Source organism: Schistocerca cancellata, chromosome 5, assembly GCF_023864275.1.
Source record: "Schistocerca cancellata isolate TAMUIC-IGC-003103 chromosome 5, iqSchCanc2.1, whole genome shotgun sequence".
Lineage (NCBI taxonomy): Eukaryota > Metazoa > Arthropoda > Insecta > Orthoptera > Acrididae > Schistocerca > Schistocerca cancellata.
In genome coordinates this window covers 196,967,261-196,981,021 of record NC_064630.1, presented here as the reverse complement: position 1 = coordinate 196,981,021, position 13,761 = coordinate 196,967,261, and the positions used below count along the sequence as shown (strand labels likewise).

The 13,761-nt window shown below is 38.7% G+C and overlaps 1 protein-coding gene across 1 annotated transcript in view; it reads right to left on the bottom strand.

Annotated features, from left to right (window-relative positions):
- LOC126188046 (solute carrier family 25 member 44) overlaps positions 1 to 13,134 on the bottom strand; it is a 111,635-nt gene extending 98,501 nt beyond the window's left edge. The window contains exons 1-2 of the mRNA XM_049929478.1: positions 12,893 to 13,134; positions 12,488 to 12,772 (exon numbers count right to left, since the gene is read on the bottom strand). Of these exons, the coding sequence (XP_049785435.1) occupies positions 12,488 to 12,683 (196 nt within the window). The 5' untranslated portion in view covers positions 12,684 to 12,772; positions 12,893 to 13,134. The remainder of the gene's footprint in view (positions 1 to 12,487; positions 12,773 to 12,892) is intronic.
- Between the last annotated feature and the right edge of the window lie 627 nt (positions 13,135 to 13,761).

The following is a 13,761-nucleotide window of genomic DNA, read 5'->3' as shown; positions in this document are numbered from 1 at the left end:
TGCAGTTGTGTCCTTGGCCAGTTTGTCAACCAGTTCAAAGTTTGAAATATCTTTGTCATATAGTGTCCAAAGAAAGGTTATGAGACTACTACTCTCCAGAGATCATGAATTCTGAAGGCCGGCATGATTCATGGAAGCATTTGACTAATGCTTCCAATCCACTCAATTCCAGTATGTCGGAGAGCTGGAAATAATAGCTGTCAGCTGCACATATTCATTAGCGTGTGTTGTCTATTCTACCCCCAAAAAATACCTAGGATTTAACTAAATTTTTTTTCCATTCATGATCAATGACACTGTAATCAATAAAATTCAGTTTTTCCAGGCACTCCAATCAAGAATAGACACATTTGAGTTTACATTACATTTGCAATAAAAATTTGAAGTTTTATGTTCCAAACATTGCACCAATTTTAAAAATTTAATTTAGTTTTGCAAATTTGATTGTACAGTAAAACTTTTACAGTTACACATTAATTGTCTGGTTAATAAACTACACTGGTGTCCAAAATTAAAGCAACAAACAGAAATTTTGCAACATTGTGTTTACTTTGCCACAAAACGGTATAAACAGGTGATGGTACAGTAGAAACAATGTAAGGAATACACAACATAAACAACTGCAATGTGCATAATGGTAGACAAAAATGTTCATTTTTTCCACCTTAACAGATTTGCACACACATTCCAACAACCGGTTAATGTGCTCAGTACGCGATGTGATGACCTCTGGCAGCAATAGAGGCCTGACAACAATGAGCATGCTGTGAATGATATCATCAATCTCATGTTGAGGCAATAGTGCCCATTCTTCCTGGAGAGCTGCTCACAAGTCTTGGAGAGTGGTTGATGGACACTGAAGTGATGCAATCCATCTTCCTGGTGCACCCCAGACATGCTCTATGGGATTCAAATCTGAAGAGCGAGCAGGCCATGCCATGCCATGCCGAGCCGTGCCGTGCCATGCCGAGCCATGCCGTGCCATGCACTATCTTCCATTTCCAAGAACACATCAACTGTTCTTGCTCTATGAGGTCAATCATTATTGTCCATCAATACAGAGTCTGGGTCCGCCCCAGAATGGCACCACCTCGATGCTGTTTTGTTGAATGGTTCACTCGGTGACACTTGTTGATGGCCCACCATTAAAATCTGCAGCAATTCACAGAAGGGCTGCCCTTATGCTTTGAATGATTATACTATTCTCTTCAGCGATCATTGGTCCTATTCTTGCATGATCTTTTTCTGGTCGCAATGATGTCAGAGAATTGATGTTTTACTGGATTCCTGATATTCACTGTACACTCATACCATTACTCGTATCACTACCTCGGATATGCTGTGCCCCATCGCTCACACACCGACTGTAAAACAACATTCAGACTCGCTTAAATCTTTATAACCTTGCATTGTAGCAGCAGTAACCGAGCTAACAACTGTGCCAGACACTTGTTGTATTACATAGGCATCACCGACCACAGCGTCGTATTCTGTCTGTGTACGTATCTCTGTATTTGAATATGCTTGCCTATACCAGTTTCTTTGGCATTTCAGTGCATTTGAAGTTGTGAATATGGACAACCATAAGCTGTATAGTGGAGTGATGACAATCAATAAATGTGCTGGACTGGGACTCTAACCCAGATTTCCCACTTCTTGTGAGCAGTCACCTTACCAGTAGGCTATCCAAGCACACTTCATGGTCAGATCCAAACTTCCAAATGCCATCAGCCCTATATGTACAATCTGCATTTGTACATCCATTATCTAAGAGGGTGTACCCAAAAGAAACCAAACTAAGTTTTTGGTGGGCAGAGCTTTTGTTTCCATATTCTGCCATTAGGAGCACATAGAGTGAACATTCCAGAGTCAGTAAACTGAGTGACATCACTGAAGGAGGAGGTCAGAACTAGTTTCAGCAGTGTTTATAGTGACAACCCTTTTCTGTAATTGCCATTTTTGCAATGGCCGATTTTTGTGAACAGCGTGCAGCAGTGGAATTCTGCTTTTTGCCTGGAAAAATTGGAACAGAAACTCTTGAAATTTTAAAAACGGCGTACAAGGACAATGCTACGGAGAAATTAAAGTGTGTGAGTGGTTTTCCCATTTCAAAACTAGTGAAATGTCAGTTGATAACAACCCTCATTCGGTCTTCCTTCCACTCGCTGAACACATGAAAATGCTGAAAACATTCATACAATCATCAATGAAGATAGACGATGGACCACTGAAGAAATTGTGGAGCTGTCAAGAGTGACTTGGAGTAGTCCACTCAAGAGTTTGTTCCACAGGGTCTGAAAGTTAACCAGGCTTTCTACTCAGAAGTTTTGAAAAGATTCAACAACAATGTGCAATAGAAGTGGCCTGATTTGTGGCAGTTAGGCGATTGGTTTTTTCATCATGACAACGCCCCTGCTCAAATAGCCTTGTCCAAAAATTGTTTGACCCCTGTTTCCTCACCCTCCTACTCACCCAACCTTACCCTGTATGACTTTTGTTTTCTTGAGTGAAAAGAGACACGAAAGGAAAATGTTTTGCTGATGTTGCTAAAGTGAAGGAAAAAATGGAGGTGCTGTCAAGAATCACAAAACATGAATTTTAACAGTGTTCTCAAAATGGAATTAAAGATTAGACAAGTGTATTAGTGCAAGTGGAGACAATTTTAAAGGGGACTGAAAACTTGTGCTTAAAATGTGAATAGGCTCAGAAAGTTTAAAAAAGTTCAGTTTCTTTTGAGTAACCCTCATATTCCTGTACAGGAGAGACATGCAATGTTTCTTCGGAGAAGTATTCATGTCTGAAGGAACATTGCATCATAATTCTGAACAATACAGGTACTACACTATCTTAATTATCTATTCAGAACCAAAAATTTCACATTTTTATCACAAATGTCATGTGAAATCAAAGTGGCTGGTTCTTGATTGGAATAACCAGAAAAAGAATTTTGTCTATTACAGTGCCATCTATCACAAATGGAAAAGAATGTTTCAGACAAAATTTAAATATTTTTGGGCTTCGAAGCCGAATCTGCAATAAAAATTTGGGGTGGAGTGCCCAATTGAAAATAAAAAGTCGAACCCCCATGGGGCACGGAAGGAAAGGGGGGGGGGGGGGTGTTAGGAGGTGGCCAGTTTTAGCATAAACATGTCTCCTTTGACAATATTAACTTCTCATCTGGAACACTGTTTTTGTGTTTCGCACATTTTTGGAGATATTTAATTGCTCCAAGTTAAAGCAAATGCCCTGCATGTATGTACATAGGCCACGCGAGATAAAGTAAGCATTGTATAAAATCTTAATAAAACCGCTCAATTCCTTAAGAGGCATTGCTGAGAAAACTGAGAACATTTCGTTTTCTAATTCTGTTATCCTTTAGTTGCCATCTGTGTGGTGTCCATGTTAATTTACTGTTAAACAATAAACCTTAAAATTTGTATTGGTTAACCACTTCTAGCAGCTCATCTCCCAAGTAAATATGAGAGTGGGAATACCACATTCTGAAGAAATGCACAACACAAGATTTCGTAGAAAAGAAAAACAGTACCAATTTCCATGCCACAGTGTGGAGTGATGATAATATATACAGAAGTCATCTGCATGTAATGATGTTGAGACCATGAACACATAATGTTACAATATTGATTTCAACATCAAAGAGGGTAGCACTCAGCAATTATCCATGTGGGACTTTGTTCTCCTGGAGATAATTGGTGCTAGGAGTTGTGCCAAGTCATACCCAAAACAAATCAGTGATAAAAAAGTTCCATAGACAAATGGGTAGGTAGGCCCAAAAAATGCCACTCATGCAATGTAGACAAAATGTGACAGCACTATAAAATGCTTTTTGTAAATCAAAGTGTATGGTAATTAGGTATCATCAGTATGCAAAGGCATCTCTGCCTGTATATTAGTCTCAGAAGATTGTCAGCTGCATATCAAGATTCTCTTAAGCTGTATCAGAATTGAGAAAGTAGTCATAGGATTCCTAGCACCACCACAATCACCTATTAACTAATCTTCCTAACAAATTAGGTAAAATAGTCTGGTTGAGTTTTTTGTCAAAAATTGGGGATGCACTCTTTGGAATCCTTGTTAAACCATATACATCCCCCGATAACTGGCTGGGTAAGTCAGTTCAAATGTCGGAGGAAAGCAACAGCATACCACGTCCATCAGGACCATGCACAGCAACACACTGTGCTGTACAAAACAATCTACAGACTGATCATGCTTTGTTTTACTAATGTGCACATACTGTTGTTAACATTGCTTTTCAATTTTTTTAAATTAAAAACTGTCCTTTGTTCCAAGTTGCTTAGATTGAGACATAGCATGCTGGAAACTCTCGATCTGTTAGGTCTTCCACTTCTGTCAATAACAACGTACTTGCCCGATTTGTCATTCTATTTTCAATACAACTGCACACAAAATATTTAGTATATACTTGAATATTTCAAACTGTTATTTAGGCAAAGTTCCCTTTAAATTTATTACTCAGTTGTTATATTGAACATGGTGATTTCAGTGATGCAATTAGTCTTAGTAGACACTTGATTAATTAAAAGTTATGCCTATTTGAAATTTCTACTACAATATATGATATAAAAAAATTTTGAGCCAATTGGCAGAATCTGAAGATGTTACCATTCATTCGAGAGCATTCATCCCAATCTTTCATACTTTCAATTACCTGAAGCTCATTAACTTACGAGAAAATTGACCCTGAAAGTTCACACGTTAAAAATTTTCAATTGCTAGTTTTGCTCTTGTGCTTGTTCGATTCTGCACTTTTGACAACATTTTTGTTGCTATATTTTTCTGAATCATGTAATGTCCCTCCTAATTAAGACTTTGCATAATTTAGTGCAATGTAAAACCAATTTCAAGTTAGATTCCACATTCCTAAGTATAATACTCCCAACTTGGAAGCACAAGATAGTTCCGTGTACTTCTTTAATTTACTAACATTTAGTACTTTCCATAAACCGAACAACTGTTGAAGTTCATAGTTTATTCAAAACAGCTAAATCTAACTTGCCCAGTAGAGGATGTACTTTCTAAGATTAATAAATATCTGTACACCAGTCTCTAAATAGCCCAAAATAGCCAGTCTGCATGAGACAGCCATAATGTTATCATCTCACGTCAAAGTTCAGGGTGTGCTATCCAACACAACACCTTTATGTCAGATAGATTAAAGAGCCTGTGCACGGATAGCAACTGCTTCACTTTTTTGTTTAACACACTAATAAAAGTCTGCAAATGCCAAGTAACCATGTAACATCTATGTACCTCCAAATCACTGCAGTGAAAGTAATCACGCAATACTGAAGCGTGATTGTTTCATAAAACCTACTTATTGGATGTTTCAATTATGTTATCGAATATCTACATGACAATAACATGTGCACTGTGTTTACTTCGATGATGAGGATGATGACTGGTTTGTGGAGCACTCAATGTGCGGTCATCGGCATCCGTACAAAGTCCCAATTTTTACACAGCCCAATTTTTTACATAGGCCAATCTAGCCAACATCACAAATAATGATGATGATGATGGCTACGATGGTGACAACACAAATACCCAGTCCCCAGGCAGAGAAAATCCCCAACCTGGCTGGGAATCGAACAACGGGACCCCATGATCCATGTGTTTACTACAATGATATACTACCACTGTGTGAATTATCGTGTGGATAAGATCATAAAAGAATAAGTGCAATTCTCTTTACTTTTATAAACTGTACTGAACAACTGGACCTAGCCATCAATATCTTCAAAGTTCAGATGAAGTGGAAAGGAACCACTGTAATTTAACTACTGTGCGGTATGTGTCATTTGGCAATAAACTTTTTACATTCAGTTTTCAGCATATTTCACAATGTTCAGATGAGAGATTTCAAAATAAATAACTGAGTGCTGTACAGGTACTGGGAACATTACAAGATTTAATTAGCTGCTCATAGAGGAAGGGTGTCTGTGGCATTGTAGCATTCTTCAATGTTCTCTAATGGCTACTGCTATTTCATCAGAACAGCAAAGTACAGGCTGCCACTTAGGGTGACCAGTAGAAAATCTACTATTGCTTCTGCACACCTGTAATTGCAGGAGACAAATCCTGCACCATCTAGTGGGTGTCTTTTCTGGGTGATTTGAAGGCATAGGCAGGCCAGTAAACTCTTCAAAGGGACGAGCACAATAAAAATTCATTGATATTTAATTCCATATGGACAATATGATACAAAAGTGAAACTACCACACAAGTCTCATCGAAATTCCACTAGATCACAGCGGCGAGTCTCATTCAGCATACTGAGAGGACTACCAAGGGCAAGGTACAACAGGTGGCACTAAAATGTGCTTGTAAACCTGTGGTGGTGGTGGCGATTACAGATTTAAAAGGACTAAACTACTTGGTTGTCAGCCTCTCAATTCACAGAAAAGTGACATAAAGAAGCTACGAAATGAGACAAGATTTGTCAGCTCTAGGATTTATGAGCTTATCATTGTAGTTGAACATGTACCTGACAGTAACTTTAGCCAGATAAAAGTGATAAAAAATCCAGGCAGCTAAAAACTGTTGCTAGTCACTGAAGAATACATCAAGAAGGATCATCATATCCAGTAAAACTAAAATGGCACGAGAAACTAAAATAGGGTTAGAAAATGCAGACTGTATAAGCTAGACAGCTAGTTAGCTTAAACAATTAGATAAATAAAATACTAACACAGAAGTTTTAAAATGCATGATAGTGGAAAGGGAGAAAGTAGCCTGAGACTATACATGACACACGCCACAGCGAGGCATGTTGCCTACAAAACCACTAGTGACACTGAACATGGATGTGAATTAAGTTTTGTTATAAATTCACTCTCTCTTGGTATACTTACCACTATGATACCTCTTAAGCCATTGTCTGGAAGTATCTGAGATGGTAAGGTTGATGAGTTGATTGCTCATCTCAGATGAGCCAGCAGGGCACACACAATGTGAGAATATGGGCAATCGTGAGATGAGTACCACAATTGCATTCGGGGGGGGGGGGCTCAACACAAAGGAACTCATGGGTAAGCTTCGTGTTCGTGTGCCCAATTATCAGTCAGCACAGTACAATGGCATTTTTCCAAGAGGATGCGAGAGAAGTATGCCATACCTTTGTTTCTTGTCGATAGCTCTGAGCTTGTTGAAGGTCATGGTAGCCTGCCATTCCATATTCCAGGTTTTCAAAATTTGATGTCACAGTTGTAATCATAAGTCTGTGCCTGGTACTCAAGTTTGTCTCCTGTGGACATTTCCTTAACAGTTTTACAACAAGTTCATTTCCCACAGTATCCACATGACTTGGGTAAATGTTACTACCATTCTGGACTGCAGAGGTCAATTAATAGGTCTAGGATGTTAATGATCACAAAGTTTTGAGGTAGCACTGAGATATGCCTTGTAAGCAACTCATGGAGTGCTATGAAACAGGAAGTCCTTTGTGATGAGAGTTTTAATGCACTGCAGGGCCTGTGAGATGGCTAACAACTCTGCAGTTTGTACACTTCATGCACTCTGCAGAGAATACTTCTCGTGCCCGCTTGAGTGTGTAAAAACAACACCGACTCTATCATTGACTTTCAGTCCGTCCGTGTAAATGCTTGTTGAATTTGGGTAGTCAGGCAGAACAAAACAAAAGAGCTGCCTGAGACTGGTGGGATCAGCATTTTTCTTAGGATGACAAAACAGGTCTGTTCAAATCTTAGGGCTGGGCATATACCATGAGGGATGCCGAGAGGGATCTCCATGAATACAGAGAAAAGGGAGCAGTTGGAAGTCCTTGCATAGAGCTGTCAATCATATCAAAGTTGGTCTGCCTATTTTTGGGTGATTCGTAAACAGTCTGAACTATTGGTGTGAAACAGATTTGAGTAGCACAGATGTGTAGACACCTTACAGACTGACCACATACTTCACCAAGAGTTGCTGGTGTCTGCCCCTAAGCAGTGCAACACCAGCTTCCAGCAGGAGGCTACCTACAAGGCATGTACAGAAGGCTCCAGCTGCCAAACACACACTAGTGTGGTAGAACAGGCCTGACAAGCTCAGTACTGATGGTGGTGCAACCTGTAAGCAGCACATACATACTCTGGTCAGAATGAAATCAAAGTTTCGTAACACGGAAGAACTGTGTGGTCTGAGCCCGAGGAGGTGCTGCTGAGGACCCCAAGGGTATTAAGTTTCCTTTCACAATTTGCCTTGAGCTGACAGGTATGATGGTAACCATGTTAATTTACAGTAAAAAATAAGTCTTAAAAATCTGAAGGATCCAATGACTTCTAATAACCAAGATAAAGTTCTAGCAGCTGACGCACAGTCCCGAGTCGACAAACATGCAGAACATGAATTTTCGGAGGAGAAAACAGATACCCGTGCTTCAGGGCCCAATTAAATATTTTCTGTAAGGCCCCCTGAATTTGGTACTATGCAGTCCACAATAATGGAAAGCTGTAATGCAGGCAAAGCTTGCCCACATACAGTGACACCATAGGTCCCTCTGCACTCTCAATACTGCTGACTGCAGAGACGATCACTGAGGGACCCCAATTTCCTGTATATATTGGTTGCTGAGGCTCGAGTCTATCCAGATTCGAAATCATTGGAGGGATAGAAAATTCTGGAGAAAAATGTGCAAACAGCACTGAAAGCCCCACTCCCGTAGCTCAGACAGCACATTTTGAGGCCAGGTCGTAATGTGCGCCTTCTGTAGGTCAAAGAACACAGCAGTTAGTTGTTGGCAATGTGGGAAAGCACTGCACATTGCAGATTCCAGATGAATCGGTTGGTCTCTGGTGTACCGGAATGCCCAAAAGCCACTTGAAATTGCAATGTATATCCTCTGGCACATCATGCGCCAACACAGTTGTTGGTTGACCATTCTTTCAAATAATTTACGCAGCTCATCCATTATTGAGATTGACCAATAATTAGTCAAAACTTGAGGGTCTTTTCTCAATTTCAGGATAGGAATAACAACACCCTGCTACCACTGAGAGGAAATACCCCTTCCTGCTAAATACGATTGTAAAACCTGAAGATGCAGTTCACACTCTCATTGTTTAGGTTAGGTTAGGTTAAATGTGTTTAAGCACTTTATTATGGATTTTATCAGGTACATGAGCCATGTCTCGACCCTCTGCTAAAGAGCTGCAGAACTTGCTTTCGCTAAAACGGAACGTTGTACAATTTAAAGCCTTGTGCATGGCCAGGTAAAAAGTCCTGCTCCGCCAGGCATTTCCAGGTTAGGAAATTAGGATGGTAGGTCCTGCGTGCAGACACTATGGCGAAGTGTGCCATGGCACACTCAGTAATGACTGTGGGATCAGTACAGTTGTCGTCAGAGAGAGAGATGCCAGGAACTACAGTGGCTGCGAATGTTTGGAGCTTAGCCCATAATTGTGACGATAAGATGCGGGGACCCAACACTTCTGTTCTTATGCACTCTTGACTGATTTCAAAAGTAGCTTTGGATGTCAAGGCTTGCCAGTAAGCTTTCTGAAGTGGCCAGCATGGTGCAGGTTGTATTGGTCTATGGGTTACATTTATATCTATGATCAAAACCCCTTATTCTCCCATTGCAGTCTGATACTGTCAAGTTTTTAATATGTTTGAAGGCTTTATTATCAAGAATATTCCCAGTCCAAAAACCCCTGTTCCCAGTGAGTGCCAGTTGTTTAGCAAATTTTGCTAATGTTTTCAGGTTAGTGATGTCAAGTGTTGTCACTTCTTAAGGTATGTATCTCTGCCACATTAACGACATCAGTCTATAGGTGTGGTATCGCAATGTTAACTTATCCCTTTCTTCAACCTAAAACCACCATGCTGATACAAACCTACAATCAAGGCAAAATTTATTTGCCTTCAACCGAAATTGATGCAGATTGCTTGACAACATTGAAAGAAGCAGAGATGACGCTGCCACCATTTGTTCTGCTTGTTAAAAGTGCGAACCAAAGGGTCTGATTCCACCTGTCTGCTTGGACCTGTGAGACAAATACGTTGTGTGACATCACTGAGGCATGGCATGTACGAAATGGGTTGTGTCTGCAGAGTGTGTGTTGGAATAGGTGGTGGTGCACTCTTAGTGTGGGACGTTTATGCTTCTAAACTGATTGTGAGTGGTGTTAGTACAGCATTGGAGTTAGTGCTGAGTGTTACTCAATGTTCCGGGAGTTTGTTTTTGTTGCCTTGACAGTGAGTTATTTTAATGTCATTAGTTATTGGCTACTGATTTGTTTTCTGCTTTGAAATTGTTAATTTGTAGTCTCGTTAGTAGTCAGGTTTTCTTTTTTTTTTTTGTACCATATTTTACGGATTATAAGGCGTACTGTAATTTTTAAGTCAAATTTCTTTAGAAAAATAACATTTTTGCAATTTTTATTATTAGACTGCAAAGTCAGACTTAAAAAGATCCTTATTTTATAAACCAAACTAACCTTTAAAATCGCTATCTGAACTCACTTTTTCTTCTTCTTTTTCTCCTCCTCCTCCCTCTTTGTCATCATCACTGCCCTCTTCACAGATGCTACTATTTTCAATTTATAGTCCACATATGAGTACCTTTTATTTTTTTTCCCATTATGAAACTACCTGCTAACAACAGTGTTTTACTTTTACCAATAACCCAAATCACCTTCAGTTCACGTTCAGTGGCACAGCAGACAGCAGTGATGCATCATCATAGTCTAGACAGTGTTCTGGATTTGTGATGGTAGGGTGACAGGGAGACAGTATTAGCAAGCTTGTGAATCCCTGCAAATTCATGTTTGTGGCATTGGTGGACTGCTGCTCCCAGTTGAATCTATTGTTGCCAGATAGAAATAGGTTTCCCATCCCGCAGCATCAAATATATGGCCATTTCTAAGACTGGTGGGAATTTTGAATCAAACACTGGACATTTTCATATTAATTTTGAGTATAAGATGCATTTGAATTTTGGAGGCAATGTTTCAAAGAAAAAGGTATGTTTTATAGTCTATAAAATACAGTGTAAATTTCACTAGTTGTTCATGATCGGGTGGAGGGGAGGGTCACTGAACGCGCATTTAGAGTGCGGATAAAGTGTCTGGTATTGCAGTTTTTGTTTGAGCTACATAGGTCAAATGAAATATTCAATTCCCATTGTGGGTTTTTGTATTTTTTGTTAAGTTTCTTTTAGAGGATTTTCTTTATTTTTTCATGGTGACATTCTTATTGTTGTATATTTATGCTGTCCCTGGCCAAAACCTCCTACTTCCCATGGTCATACCTTTAGTTTCATTTTATTTCTGGAGAGAAATCTTTCGCATCATTTGTATCTTTGTTAGCAGGTGTATTTACTGAAGTCGTTCCCATACTGTCACATTGTTTAGCTTCCTCATAGTAAAAGCTATCTGGAAAGGATCCACAATACATAAAAGAAGTAATTAACCCATACACTGCTGAACTGTCATGGTCCAAACATGAAGAAATCTGTAAAAATGATAGCAGAGGCCATGAGGTCTACTGACAACATGACTTACGAAAAAAAAAATTTTAATAATTCCAAGACTTTCAGAATAGTATAGACAGTTAACTGCAAAGTGATACAACAGCTGATGCAAGGGAATTTATGGCAGCTGATAAGCCTCTAAATCTTCGTTACACTACACAATGCTGTACTCTAAAAAGACTACTTGAAAGATTTTCTTTCAAATCAAGCTTGAACTCTTTTACAAAGGAACTCTATACTTTTGAGATTCTTAGAACATGCGCCTGAAACCGCCAGAGGACAAGATCCATGTTTGATGCAAAGATTTTGTTCCCATAACAACCATACATTGCTCATACAACTTACCTACAAAATAGCAGAAATCTTAGTAACTTCATGGAACACAACAGCATTCTTTAGAAGAACCAACCATAGATTAACACTAATAGCACGCATTTTATAAAACGCTCTTCAGCCATAACCTACTAATTCCATTACGTTATAGATGCAATATTCACAGAAACTTAAAAAAATAATACAGATGCTATACATTGTTAGCCTGTCACAAAGAGCACAAAAGAGATCCACTTTAACTTCATGAAAATATATATCACAATCAACAGAGATTGTAACTAGCATTTATTGTACCAAACATTTTACGTAATTATTTCAAGCTGATGAAAGATTTAGTAGCAAAACATCTATTCTATATGTTTCCTACTTCACTTATAACAATGTTGCAAATGATGACAGTAACAGTTCAGACTGCATATGCCAGGCAGAAATATTTCTTGGGCCAAGACAGAAACTCTGTACTAAGAAACTCATAACATACATAAAATATGTAACATAACAGTGATGCTTTGTAAGGATTACTGAGTTATAGAATAGTAAAGGGATTACCCAGTAGTACCAATAATTGTGATAGCATTGAAACAGCATACATGGAAATTTCTCTCCAGTGTTGTAGACCAAAAACGTCGTTACTCTCACCTGTGTACATCTGATCGTGTCGTTGTACCTGAAGTCTAGTTTTGATTACTGTTAGTGGGTACAGGAAGCATCTAATGGAGAATGAACTCAACATACTCAAAGGGACAAACTTCTTTTTGTCCATCATTTCCCACTCAATCGTCCTTATGAATTGCTGTGACTCCATCGATACCATTTTACGCCTATCCGTTTTCATATTCTCCTAACATGACAGTATCACAACAGTGTTTCACCGTTCTTCACACTCGCTAGTTAATACACCACGAAGTGCCGGTTCCATCTCATCTGAAATATTAACAACGAAAAATGTTCACTAGATATTTCTCCACTTATGTTCTAATTTAAACACCACTTCCAATAATGTCTGACAATCCTTAACTTTTATGAGGTACGTATAGAACTTACGTTCTACGATTTAAAGGTCACGAGAGTATTGTTTATCAGAGTCTTTTTCTTAAACGCGGCATCAGTCACAAATTTTTTATCATGGTCTTAATTTTACGTCATAAATCGCACATTTTGACTGCTCATAGCCGGACCGCCACAAATTATTATCACCTGTCAAGGCCAACAATACACTTGCACTTGCTCGTGAAATTCCATGTTTTGACTTGCGACCAGATGATCGGCAAGTCAAAGATGGCATATATCTCAGCACAGAAATACTTTTTCAATGGAGTAGACAGGGATCTCTGAACTTTAAGGTGGACCACCTCATGCAATAAAAACTTGCACATGCAGCCTCATCTTTTTTTTTTTTCAGCAAACGACATTATATCACAAGTCGAAACAGCTGAAGATTCTGTTGTCAACATTCATAACTGTCCTATAAAGTGCGAATGATGTAAGGATTTATTAGATTATACGAACGTGTCTAAAAGATACAGAAGTCAATATTTTATTACATTCGCCTCGAATGGTTATCACTAAATATACGTCTATCGTACCGTATTAATATTTACTTTCAGGATTTGATCTTATTTGGTTTGATTTGTATTTGGACCTGTAATTTACAATTTTTGCAAAGAATGTACTGTAATGTAGGATAAGTCTATGAATACAATATTACATGGGTAAAAAGAGAAGAAAAACAAATAATACTGTAAACAAAATAAATACAAGACATAAACTATTACATTCAAAGCTTCAAAGAAAATAAGAAAACAATAGCACTGCAGACAATAGACATACAATATGAACAATATTACACACATTTCTTCTTGGATACATGAGGGCTGTCAATGCCCTTTTTAATACATACACTCCTGGAAATG